General features: G+C 49.5%; 1 protein-coding gene across 6 annotated transcripts in view; it reads left to right on the top strand.

The window, feature by feature from the left end:
* The window catches only part of PRDM16 (PR/SET domain 16), a 260771-nt gene extending 248340 nt beyond the window's left edge, over positions 1-12431 (top strand). For 3 of the 6 annotated variants that reach the window (XM_051786516.1, XM_051786515.1, XM_051786521.1), the window contains 4 exons: positions 1721-1890; positions 2410-2584; positions 3111-3341; positions 4677-5152. In XM_051786516.1, coding sequence (XP_051642476.1) covers positions 1721-1890; positions 2410-2584; positions 3111-3341; positions 4677-5118 — 1018 coding nt within the window. In that variant the 3' untranslated portion in view covers positions 5119-5152. Of the gene's footprint in view, positions 1-1720; positions 1891-2409; positions 2585-3110; positions 3342-4676; positions 5153-6830 lie in introns of those variants that run through there. The other 3 variants (XM_051786519.1, XM_051786518.1, XM_051786520.1) reach the window with 2 other exon arrangements.
* Positions 12432-13327: the final 896 nt, after the last annotated feature.

Below are 13327 nucleotides of genomic sequence, written 5' to 3'. Positions count from 1 at the left end.
TGTGCTTGTTCTTGCTGATGTTCAAGTAATGTTTTCTGGGGTTGTTTAGGGGTTTTTGAAAGAATGAAAAGGAAAGACTTTAGAAGTCTGAAAAAGCTGTGGTTTAAAAAGAGATTTTGCTTTCTTCCTTGGTTAATCCTAATAAAGGTTCATTATTTGAAATATCTTTATTCTTTCTGGAGGTTTAGCAGTAGGAAATTCAGAGGTGGACATGGAATCCATAAACATTCAGCGAGAGAGAGTGTTTCATAAATGTATCCCTGCTATTTCCAAAAATAATAATCAATTTATTTTTGGAGACCAAATAAAAATCACAGCTGGAACACATCTGGAAATGAGGGGGTGTTTCACAGCCAAGACTTTTTTACACTTGCAGTTAAACCTGTTGTGTCTGTAGGGAGGAATCCCATGTCCTAAATGTCCAGGGAAATCCAGTTTCATCCTCGAGTGAGGCTGGCACGGGGTGAGTCTGGGTGCCCTGAGCACATCAGGAGCTGCTGCTCTTCCCAAAACCTGTGTGGATCCCTCTCCATCTCCATGTCTTGGGACTTTCCAGCCCAGACTTTTGGGGGATTCTTGGATTCTTGTGGAGGAGTAGCTCAGCTGAGCAGGGCAGAGGTTGCTCTGGGCTGGAGGAGCTCGGAGCAGTCCTGCTGAACTGAGTGGATTTGTCCTGGAATTACAAGGGCTTGGGAGCAGTCTGGATTTTGTCCAGTGAGTGTCCGGGATTTGTGGAGGGTTGCAGCAGAGAGAGATTCTGCTGCTCGTGGGTGTGGAAGCAGAGCCACGAGAGAAGCAGCTTTGCTGAGTTCCGAGGGATGTATTTACGGGAGAGACCTAAGGAGGGATTCGGCGAGTTCCGAGGGGAATGAGGCTCCCAAAACTCTGCAGTGCGGCTCGAAGCTGCCCTCTTGAGTCCGTTGGAGCCCACAGCACCAGCCTGAGCAAATCCCTGGGTTTTTTGGAGGGAATCTGAATCCAGAAAGGAGGGTGACCACTTTGAACAGGCCCCCAACTCGTCTGCCACGGGTCGTGCAGGGACTCAGCTCAAAGAGGGAATATTTCTTCCCTCAGCAGCTTCCCTGAACATCCTAGCTTGACTCCTTATGGTCCAGTTTTTCATCTTAAACCAGATATTCACCTGTAGGAGTAAATCCTGTTAGGAAATTATGTTGTATTTCTTGGGAGCTATTGTACAGAAAGAATAGCCATTATTACCTTGGCCTGGATCTCCAGCACCACAAGAAGTTTCACAAATAAAGCTGGAGTTTTTTGTGTGGCCAGCTGAGACTGTCACCTGTTAATAACTATTTTATACATTTCACCTCCCTTCTTTCTTCTTCCCTCTTCCTTGTCCTCCCTCCACAGCCATATTTCACCTAATCCCTCCCAAAACGGGAAGGTTGGAAGGAACAAATCCACCTTTCTTATTTTAACGTTGATGTGTGGAAAAGTAATTACTTTGTTTAAAGCCCTTATTTGTTTGGACGACTTGCTTCCTAATTAATCCTAACCCTTTCTTTGTGCTCCTTGAGTAACAATTATATCAGATTTGTCTGCAGTGATTAATGCCTTGTGCTTCCCATGTCCTCAGCTGAGTAATGATTTATAGACCAACATTCCCTGGTTTTCTGATAGTCAGATTTTTCTTTTTTTCTTTTTTTTTTCTTTTTTTTTTCCCCTCACGCTGCAATCTTTGGCGTTTGCTCCTGTTTTTCAGGTGTAAATACTGTGACAGGTCGTTCAGCATTTCCTCCAACCTGCAGCGGCACGTCCGGAACATCCACAACAAGGAGAAGCCATTCAAGTGTCACCTGTGCAACAGGTGCTTCGGGCAGCAAACCAACCTGGACAGGCACCTGAAGAAACACGAGCACGAGAACGTGCCAGGTAGGGCAGGACCTGGCCGTGGATCTCCCGGGGCACTGCAGGGACAGGACACCGTGGGCTGGTCTCCCTCTGGCCCTTGGGAAGCCTTTCTGGAGTGCACTGTTCCCTAAGGCTGGGTTTGTGGGGGGGTGTGTGGAGTTTGAGAAGGTAATTAAGGCTTTGCCTTAAGATAAAAACTGAAGGAGGAAATCCCTGTGCTGAAACCAAGGAAGTGATTTCCCAGCATAGTGAAAAAAAAAATATTATGGAAAAGTTATAGGCAAACAGCTCTGCAATGGATAAGGGTTCTTAAATTGTATGTATTGTCCATAAATGCTAAATATCCTCTGTATTTGTCTCTGTAGTTCAGGTCTGGGAAACACAAACTTCCTTTGGGAGCTTCGGGCCATGAGTTTTCTCTTGACTGTTGACTCATGAGTATCTAGTGAGGGGACTGTTCCTCCTTTATGTTTCCTGTTCCTGATGGCCTTGGCAACACCTGATGGTGTCTCCTGTTCTCTCCTTGTCTCTCCCCCACAGTGAGCCAGCACTCTGGAGTCATCACCAACCACCTCGGGACCAGTGCCTCTTCCCCAAACTCGGAATCAGACAACCATGCACTTTTAGATGAAAAAGAGGATTCGTATTTCTCTGAAATCAGAAATTTTATTGCAAATAGTGAGATGAATCAAGCATCAACTTTAGCAGATAAAAGGTAGAAAATAGAATTATCTGGTGACAGTACAGGCACAAACAGTAAAATAATATGAGAGAGAATTTAAACTGGTTGGTAGAAGCTTCCTCCTCCTGATTGCTCAAAGGGAGATTGTTGGAATACAGCAGCACAGAGAAGGAGGAAAGCTGCCTGTCCCACAGATGTTATATTTTAAGAGACTGAAAACCAGCATTTAAATTCAGAGTAGACATTATTGTAGTTTGAAAAGCCTTGGGGTTGGTGTATTCTTACCATACTTACTGGCCCTTAAGACATGGTGAAGGCTGATTTTTAAGTGCCTGTGGCATGTTGGTTTTCCTTTTTCTTGTGTCTTAAATAACCTATATATGTATATAAATATGTCTCTGTGTTCATACATATATATGTATATATATGTATATATATGTATATATATGTATATATATATATTCAAAGCATTGCAGTAGAAGTACATGACTTACACATTTGCCACCTTTTTTTTCTTTCCTCTCTCCTTCTCCCTCCCCCCCCCGACCAAATATTTCAGGCCAGAAATCCAGGATATTGACGGCAATTCCCAGTGTCATGGATTAGCAAATGAGAAAACAGAAGATGTGGATGATGAAGATGAAGAACTGGAAGAGGAGGACGACGACAGCCTGACGGGGAAGTCCCAGGACGAGCCGGTGTCGCCCACGGCGGAGCCCCGAGGGGCGTTTGAGGATGAGGAGGATGAGGAGCCCACGTCTCTCACCATGAGCTTCGACCACACCCGGAGGTGAGGGGGGGGCTGTTCCATTCGAGGGGCCAGAGGGGGCTCAGCCCCTGCCCCCGTGTCTGTGGTGGATCATCAGTGCTGTGGTTTGTTTTCCCAAGCCATGTCTCTCATGCCTCCGGTTTGATTTGAGCCTTCACCCGAGATTCCATTTCACCATGGTGGGGGACACGAAACAAGTGGACTGCAAGGAGAGTCTGGGCTGAGGTGTGTGTCCAAGGCTCCAGGAGCCTGGATCAGGAGAACAGTTAGTCCCACACAAAACCCAGGGCACCACAGCTCAGCAGATATTGTCTTTCTCTCCAAAACTCTGGCCAGGGCGAGGGAAGTGGCGCCTGTGCAATCCCTTTGGTGCTACTCTGACCCTTTGAGTCACAGCAAAATATCCTTGACTGCAAGTGGAGCTCTCAGAGCTCTGGCAAAAAGGGGATTCTGCCCCTGTGCCCCCTCAGGTGAGACCCCCCTGCAGAGCTGCCTCCAGCCCTGGGGTCCTGGCACAGCAAGGACATGGAGCTGCTGGAGCGAGTCCAGAGCAGGCCACCAAGTGGATTAGAAGGGTGGAGCAGCTCTGCCATGAGGACAGGCTGGGAGAACGGGGATTGTTCAGCCTGGAAAAGAGAGGGCTTCAGGGTGACTTAACTGCAACCTTCCAGTACCTGAAGGGAGCTACCAGAAAGATGGAGAGAGACTATTGATAAGGGCTTGGACAAGGGGGAATGTCTTCACACCTACAGAGAGCAGAGTTAGGTTGGATATTAGGAAAAAGTTCTTCCCTGAGAGGGTGGGCAGGCCCTGGCACAGGTTGCCCAGAGAAGCTGTGGCTGCCCCATCCCTGGAAGCGTCCAAGGCCAGGTTGGACAGGGCTTGGAGCAACCTGGGCTGGTGGAAGGTGTCCCTGCCCATGGCAGGGGGTGAAATGGGGTGATTTTTAAGGTCCCTTCCAACCCAAACCAGTCTGTGATTCTATGATTCTATAAAAAGCGAAGACTTCTTTTCCCCAAGGTCAGCCATGCCTAGACAGCTTTAAAATTCAAGTTTCCTGCACACAGTGCAGGCCCAGCCTTCTTTTTGCCTCGTGACAGCAGACGTGCCAGGATGCCAAGTGCCACCTTCCCCAAGCCCAGTGCCCCTCTGGTTTTGGTGCAGAACCTCAGACACCTGCAGCACTTGTTGCTCTCCACTTCTTCTCTGCTCCTGCCATGCCGTGTGGTTCCCGTGTCCGTGTGTCCGTCCGCTCTCGCATGTGGCTGTGACCCCCGTGGGTTGTGCATGCAGGCACCGGGCGAGGGGTGGGCACCCAGCCGAGCTAACCCGGCTCACCCCTGGTCATTGGTACAGGTGTATTGAGGAGGACGAAGCCGCCCTGTTAGATTTGGAGCAGATGCCGAATTTTGGGAAGGGGCTGGATCTTCGCAAAGCAGCCGAGGAAGCATTTGAAGTTAAAGATGTGTTTAATTCCACCTTAGACTCTGAGACAATAAAACAGACTCTGTACAGGCAGGCTAAAAACCAGGTGGGTATACGCAGAACGTTTTCCAAGCTTGCCGCCAGCACGGACAGTAGGATTAGGGAGCAGCTGCCCTCCTCTAGCAAAGGGTTGTTTTCCCCTTCTAGTGGGTTATTTCCCCCCTGCAGTGGTTTATTTCCCCCTTCCAGCAGGAATTCTAACACACGGATCGTGAGTGAACTGTGTCCTGTTGCAACAACTGAAACAGAGAGGAAGGGACTGGCCATCACCTTTAGGGCACCAGGTGGATTTGTTGTTCAGCCCGTGTGGTGAGAATGTGGCTATACAGGAAGAAAGAGGCATCTTGTCTGTTTTTATCTGTCTGTATAAATGTTTCTGTGGCTCTTTATTTATTTATACTTTGAGACGGGTCTTCTGTTTGTAAACACTGAGGTTTGTTCTGCAGAAACAGCAACAAAATGCCCTTGGGTTTGGTTATAAAAGGTGTCACAGACAATAACATTTCCAGGACTTGCAGCCCAGCGTGTCTAGAGGGTCTCCTTGTTTATCTCCTTGATTTCTAAAAGTAAACCATATGTAAAAGGACTGGAGAGAGCACACTCAGCCCTTGGCAGGGGACGAGCCCAGCTCTGGCCTCGAAGGCCCTTTCTGATTTTCTAGCAACAGAATTTGTCATAAAATCTGTTTCAAATATTCAGCACAGCAGTAGTTTAGTGCTGCCATGCAGAACACGATTTTTGATTTATCACCCAAAATTTGTGAAATTCTTGTCCCCCTTCACAACAGGTGTTAGGAGGGAGGGAGGATCTGCTGGAAGACTGAGCAGAGCTTTTTTGGGGGTGAAACTCAATTAAATACAAGCCACTTGCAGACTCTTACATGTGTCCTGTCACTAATATCCCAAATGCACTAACTCTAGGAACAACCTGCTCTTTTCCAATGTGTATCACACTGTTAGGGTCAGCCTGTGCTTGACTAGGGAGGGGTGGTATTTTTGGTTTTTGAATCAGTTTTACACTTGAATCACAATAAGCAACTTAAATAATTCAAACCATATCTTGTGCTGGAAATGTAAGAGTAAACCAACATTTGTGTGAGCAGCAGAGCATTCCTTTGGCTTTCTTTTAAGCAGTTTTAGAAGTGTGTGTGTCCACAGCACCACAAAGCTGTTCCTCTGCCCTGGACCAGGGAGGGTGGGGACCAACTATGTTCTCCTCTTTCTCCTGGGTGACAATGACATTGGCTTTCCCCTCTGGTGTGTGAGGTTATCATTGGCCTCGGTCCTCACACCACTTGTGTGGGTTGTGGAAGGACACAGAGGTGTGTGAGATGAGCAGTCCTGGAGGAGGGACAGCACCCAGGTTCCAAGAAGCCAGGTGGTTGTTGTGCATGCAGAAGTCTTGGTGTGTTTCTCCCAGAAAACACCTTTAATCATTTAGCTGCAGCAATAAATCCACCCTGACAGAACATCTGAACACACCAGTAGTGCCAGTGAGCATTTTGTGTTCCCAAATAGCTCCGTACAGGTGTCTGCAGGCACCAGTGGGCTCATGCCAGGCAGTGAGTGGGGATGAGCAGCTGCCCACCAGTGCCCACCAGGATGCTGCTCCTGTGGGCATTGCTGCCCCATTTCCAGGGCTCGTGCCTGCCCCAGCCCAGCCTCTCTGAGACTCTGGCCTATCTGGGGATGTACTTGTTGTAAGAGCAAACCCCAGTAATAGCTGTCTTTCCCTGGGAGCAGAGGCTGCAATCACTTTGTGGGACCTGGCTCGAGATGGGTTTGGGCCTGTAAGGGCCAGTGGGAATGATGGTCTCTCCTGACTATCCCTACAGCTGCCTGTAAATGCTGGCAAATCCGAGTCTTTGGAGTGGTGGGGGCCATCCTGGTGTGTGGATGGGGGTTTATGGCCCAGGCCAGAGGGTGCTGCCTGCCCCAGTGTGCGGGGTTGGGGCTGTGCCTCACCCCCCCTGTTCGGGGTCCTGCGGGGTGTTCACAGTGTCCTCTGCATTCCTCTCTCCCCCAGGCTTATGCAATGATGCTGTCCCTGTCTGAGAACGCTCCCCTCCACACGTCCTCCCAGAACTCTCTGGGTGCTTGGTTGGACATGGCAGGAGCAGCTTCAGAGTCGGGGACCTTTAACCCCATCAACCACCTCTGAGAGGTCCTCCAGGCACTGGCCAGAGTCCAAGCGAGGCGGCAGTGGTGCTGCAGCTATCCTTGCAAAATCCCAGCGAGCAGAAGATGGATGAGAGGGCCTCAGGGAGTCGTCTGAACTTTGGGCTGAGAAGGAAACCTGTCGCATCCGACCCACACGTCCTGCATTTTTACCCATCCAGAGTTTTCCTTTCTAATTTATCAGAATGAACCTCTCCCAAACTGGATAACCCTGACACAGCCCCAGGATTTCACTGTCTGTAGGAACAGCATGAGCAAGACATGAATTGCAACAGTGCAATCAAAGATTGGCCCCTCCAACCTTACAAAGCAGTGTCACTGAGCCAGTCCAGCCTGAGCAGGAACGGCAGCTCGGAACCACACGGCAGCATTTCCTTCCCATCCAGCTGAGCAGGGAAGTACTGAGGGAAGAGAGCCAGGGCTGGCCTGTCCCTGGTGCGATTCTGACACAGTCACTGGAGTTATACCAGGGAAGGGAAATTCATCCCATTTCACCGACCCCCAAAAGAGATCTGTGCTCCCACAGAAATACCATCCTGTCCTTTGTTCCCAACAAAACATTGGCACGGCACAAAGCTCCTCGGAGGTGAGGCCTGGAGTCATCCTACACTCTGTGCAGGTCCCAGCTGGGACATCTCCAGCCTGGAACGTTGCTGGGGTCGGTGTGTGGACGTGTCACACCAACATAGGTCATCGGCTGTGCCCTGAGCACCCTCTGCCTGGGAGGGCAGAGGGCTCCCCATCCCTGCCAGTGCTGCCAGCCCAAGCTGTGCCCGGGCTGGAGTGTCACAGTGTCTGGGACAGAGCTGTGCCCAGCCAGGGCGGTGGTGGCACTTGGGAGTGATGGAGCTCCTGGCAATGCTTGGAATTCCCCAAGCAGAAAGATCCCAGGGTGAGCCCTTCCCTGGCTGTGCACAAGGAAATGTGTGCTGGGCGAGTCTCACCCCACTGAGGGCAACTCAGACACATCTTCTCCTGTGTCATCTCCCGGGGGTTTTGGGTGACATCATTCCGTGCTGACGGTACCTGGGGCTGTGGCAGAGATCTCTGATTCACACCGTTGTTCTGGCCTGTTGGACGGTGCCTCTGCACCACCTGCTGCTGCTTGGCCTGTAATTTCAGTAAAAAGATTAACATTTCCGTGCTCCAGGAGCCTGAGGGTGCAGAGCTCTGCTCGGGCACAGAGATAAGAATCGAGTTGTCTCTCCAACCCTAAAGTTGCTCACAGATATTTTGTGAGTGATTTTAAATCGCTTCAAAGCCTCATCTCCTTTGCTGATACACAGCAGCCTCCAGAAATCCTCTGGGCTTTCTGCTGTTCTCCATTGCAATTGCAGTCTGCTGTTGGAGCAGGGAATTTGGAGATAACATTGATTTACAGAACGATTATGGAAGCCACTTGCAGCCCCTCTGCCTGCTCAGTATGGAAAAGGGCAGATGGAGGTTTCTGAGCCAGTCCAGAGTGGGAAGCCTCATTCCATCATGCCAAAACAACGGAACCACCTCCCTGAGTAAAGCAGAGGTGGTGGGGGGAGTGATCTCTTTGCAAGGTCAGCTTTGCTCCCAAGAGCACACCTGAGGCTGTTTTTGGGGAGCTGGGAGCCTCAGACTGTTCACGGAGGAAAACATCAAAGATGGCTTTGGTACAGAAGGAACAAAAGGTAAATTAGCAGCATCAGCATGTTTCCCAAGAAAATTTATCCTCCTTTTTTTGGTTTTCCACAACATCCTGTGAAAGTGCCCAAGGCCCTGAGAACACCAGTCAGTGTAACCGAACTGCTTCATGTATTTGCACAAAGCTCTTGGGCAGGGGAAGCCCGAGAGCCAACACTGTCAGAGGAACCCTGGCTCTGCAGAGGGGAGGGACAGCCCTGTCCCATCCCATCCCATCCCACCCCATCCCCACTGTGGCAGCTGCAGCACAGCCCTGCCCAGGCACTTGGCCTTTAAATTATTCCCACAGGGGCCAACTGAAAATAATAAAAGAATTGTTTCTTTTCCTGATGGAATTTATTTTAAGCTGTATATAACTTGTAATTTTGGGCTAATTCCTTTCTTATTTTATTTCTTCCTTAACAGTATTTTTTGCATTAGGTATCATTCTTGTGAAGAAACGATGTTAATATAAGTATGTAGTGAAGGACCAAAATCGTGTCGTTAAGGTTGGATGTTGGATGATGGATAACCAGGGAGTAGGAACATTTTGTCCATGTGCCAAATGCCCCCAGATCAGTCCTGCCAGTCGTGCTGCCAATTCTCCAGACAATCACCCCTTGGGTTCCCTTTGCCTTGAAGTGCCCAGGGGTTGGAGGAAGGTTCTAGTGATGGCCTTGGCTGGTTGGGAACCAGTACCAGCTCCCCCAGTGCAGAAGGAGGAGGAGGAGGCCAGTGGGGATGCTCTGCCTCGATGGCCCTGCTCCAGGAGAACATGGAAAGGGCCGTAAGCATGGGGACAGATCCATCCTGTCCTGTTCCAGCACGAAGCCGATTTGCAGCTCCTTGGATTTTGGCAGCTGCTTGGAGCAAACAGTGTGTGAGCATGTCTCTGGTAGGGCCCATGGCATTGCCTGTTGTGCTGGAACAAGATCCGTGGGCAGTAAGCAGGGTTTGCATGCTCAGATCCCATGTTCTGTCCGTCCTTTGAGGGGGTTGGGATCTGCAGCTCGAGGAGGGAACGGAGCAGCCAAGGGAGTGTCAGTGAGCTGGTCACCAAAATGTGGGCCAAGTATCAAGAAATTCAAGAGTTATCATGGGGATTTATTTGGGGTATTTATGGTCTTCCTGTCCGCATCTCAGCCCTTCCCCCTGTTGCATGGTTTCTCCAAGAGCTGTTTGTCAGGTCCTTGGTCTGACCAAGCTCATGCTGTCGCTGTCCCCCTCCCGGGGCTGATCCTGGCTCTCCACAGACCTCCAGGAGTGAGGGCTCCTGGTGCTGGCCAGGGATGGGGAGGTACAATCCAGCCAGGGATTGAGGACATTAAAATATAGGGTTTAAAATCATGAAATTATTTTTTTTCTTTTCATATTTTCTGATTCAGTTTTCTCCCCACTTTCTCTAGCTCATATCTCCGTGTGTTGTATGATCTCCCAACTCCTCTAATTTAGCACTGATTACAAGTTTTGATTTTCTGGTTAAGATAAAGAAACAGAAAACCTCATTGAACCTCTGTTTAGCTTTCACTTTCATTGGATTGCACTTGAAATGTGCTGCAGTTCCCAGCAGGTGTTTAGGTTTCAGTTTGCTGCTTTAGGGAAGAATCCCGTATTTTCAAGGCTGTTTCCTGAGAGTTTTGTGTCGAGGACGTTCTGCCATCAGGGCACAGGTGGCTTCCCAGCAGTGGGGAAGGTCTGGGAGCTTGGGTGAGATGTGGAGCTGTGGTGCTCAGGGCTGTCCAGAGCCATGGACACGTGGGGATCCAGGATCCCAGTGCAATGTGGGCAGGTGAGGGTGGCAGGGATGGGAATGTGGGGTGGCGTGTCCAATAGCCAGGGCACCGCTCGAGGTGTGATTTAAACCAGAGCTTTTTGTAGGACCTACTTATTGAAGTATCTTCACATCCCACGGCCTTATTGCCACAACAGCACAGAGGAGAGAAGGGCAAGGCCTGTGGGTGTTTGGTGTGGCCGGGAGAGGCCGGGAGCCGCTGGCTGCACCCTCCTGCTCGGCAGGGAGGGAACGTCAGTGCTCCACAAAGGGCCTCTGCTTTGGCCACAGGTGGATCTTCCTGCCTGGGCTGGAGCTGGTGGACATGGGTGTGGTGTCTGTCCGTTCCCTGCTGCCTGCTTGCTGGTGGTCAGTCCTGGTGTGACCACTGTGGCTGGTGCAGAGAACGGGGGTTCTCCTGCAGGATGTGCCGAGGCACTGGGCTCTCCCACAGGACGTGTTGAGGTTCTTCCATGGGATGTGCCCTTTGGTGCACAGGCTGCTCCAGGTGGGTGCCTTTCCAGGGTGTCCCCATGCCAGCCAGGTCCTGCCTCACAGGGCATCCCAGAGATGTGGCTGTGCAGGGCTCCACGGGAGCTGCCCAAACCCAAACTGAACAGGGCTGAACAGCAAACACCAGCCGAGTTTGCTGAGCTGCACTCCGGGACAAACGCCCACCCGGGGTTCTGTCCTGCTTAAAACAGTGTAGAGGAAGCTTTTGATTTCTCCCAAATCAGCACTTAGACGCTCAGTAGACGTTCCCGGGAACGTTCTCGCTCCCGGAAAGCACTTGCACAAAGACATGGACGCGTTTGACTCTAAAGCATCAAAGCACTGGATCGTGAGCCCCCTCCCCTCCGCCCGGGTCAATCTGCTGACTTACACTCGGTTTTTTACGTGCTGTATTGTGTGTGTGTGTGTGTGGCGGGGAAGGGGAGCGGGACCCTGCCCGCCGCTGCCCCGTGGGCAGGAGTCAGCGCTGGTCACATAAGGGCAAAACCCTCTGCTCCTCGCCCATGGTCAGTAGTGTTCTCACAAAGCCATGAAACTTCTCTGTAGTGTTGAGTGATACTGTGACTAAAACGTTCTTGAATGATTCCGAGGTTCTTTCTCTCTCTCTCTCTCTCTCTCTCTTCTGTCATTAATTCTTAGTACCACTTTGGAAGAAAAAAAAAAAAAGAATGAAAAAGAAAAAAAAGGCAGCTTTGATTTCCAAATGTGCAATTCACATGTGAACAAAGTAATTCTGAAAGTAATTCTCAGTGTATTTTACATTCTCGTTGCTCTCTTCAAAGCAAGAGATGTTTTGCCCTGATGTCATTTCCAGCCTGCAGAAGATGTAATTTAAAACATATATATATTGTGCTTGCAAGAATCATAAATCTGTGCATCCTATGTCATTCCTTTTCCCATTGTTACAATACAGATATGATTTAGGTTGGATTTTTTTTTTTCCTTTAGACCTGTATAGTGTTTTTTTAAATCAATTGTAAATGTCTGGTTTTCATATAATGTTTAAAAAACATTGAGAAAGAGGATGGTGCTTGTTCCATATCATTCTTGATTGTATATTGCTTCTGTTATGTTTATAAGTAAACTGTGCATGACTTGTGTTTAGCAGTCATTATTGTGTCTGTTTGTGAAATTTTTATTAAAAAGAAAAAAATTCCGTAGATGCACTTATTGTATATGTGATTAGATTTTGCGTCCGAGGCTCGAAGCCTCGAACTGCCAAGGAAGAAAGAAAAAGTGTTGGCAGTTATTAATTAATATGGAATCGCTTTGTTGGGAGCATAATGAAATAAAAGATATGAAGTGTAGAAAATAATTAAAAAAAAAAAAGGCGATTTTACAAATTTCATTTTGATGCTTGTGATAAAAGACAAATGTACTTGTGTAGAGAAATTCCTTTAAAATAATGAATAGAAAAAGCTGATTTTGAGGTTAATGCTGTAGAATAGGAATGTATACCAAATGTAATCTTTCCAATGCTACAATGAATTTATACATGAGATTGATATGCAATAAACCTGTGTGCTTTTATAAGCAGTGGTCCCATGAGCTTCTTTTCATGGAAGAGCAGTGGAGATGCCCCATCACAGCCAGTAAGGGGTGTTGGGCCATGTCACAGCCTGGCTTTGCTGCTCTGTGCTCCCTGTGTGGTGTGATGTTGTGTGTGCATGGTTTGTAATACTTCAAAGAGCCTCAAAAAATTAAATTATGCCCTTCCCACCCCCCTTGCTGCCAAGGTCAGATCACAGAATCAGTGAGGCTGGAAAAGACCTCCCGGATCATCAAGTCCCCCCTGTGTCCGATGCCCACCGTGTCCCCAGAGCTCTGAGTGCCACAGCCAGGCCTTCCTTGGGCACCTCCAGGGCTGGGCACTCCAAACCTCCCTGGGCAGCCCCTGCCAAGGCCTGACAACCCTTTCCAGGGAGAAATTCCTCCTCATGTCCAACCTGACTCTCCCCTGGCACAGCTTGAGGTCATTTCCTCTCCTCCTGTCCCTTGTTCCCTGGAGCAGAGCCCGACCCCCCCCCGGCTCCCCCCTCCTGTCAGGGGGTTACAGAGTCAGAAGGTCCCCCCTGACCCTCCTTTGCTCCAGGCTGAGCCCCCCCAGCTCCCTCAGCTGTTCCTGCTGCTCCAGCCCCTTCCCAGCTCTGTTCCCTTCTCTGAACACTCTCCAGCCCCTCAGTATCTCTTGGAATGAGGGGCCCAGAACTGGACACGGACCTCGAGGTGTCTCAGCAGTGCAAAGCAGGTGCAGGTGGTGCTGCTGAGCTGTGCCACATCCCACTGAAGGGATGGGAGCTTGCACAGGGAAGAGTAAGAGCATTCCAGGGTGGGGGAATGAGTTGGGACGAGGCATCAGTGAGCTGTCAGAAAATGTCAAGAATATTTCCTTTCACAACTGGAGCGGA

This window comes from Manacus candei, unplaced genomic scaffold (genome assembly GCF_025592945.1).
Source record: "Manacus candei isolate 608988 ecotype Guabito, Panama unplaced genomic scaffold, ASM2559294v1 h1tg000022l, whole genome shotgun sequence".
NCBI classification, from domain to species: domain Eukaryota; kingdom Metazoa; phylum Chordata; class Aves; order Passeriformes; family Pipridae; genus Manacus; species Manacus candei.
The sequence above is the reverse complement of the archived record's forward strand: the minus strand, read 5'-3'. Positions and strand labels throughout refer to the sequence as shown.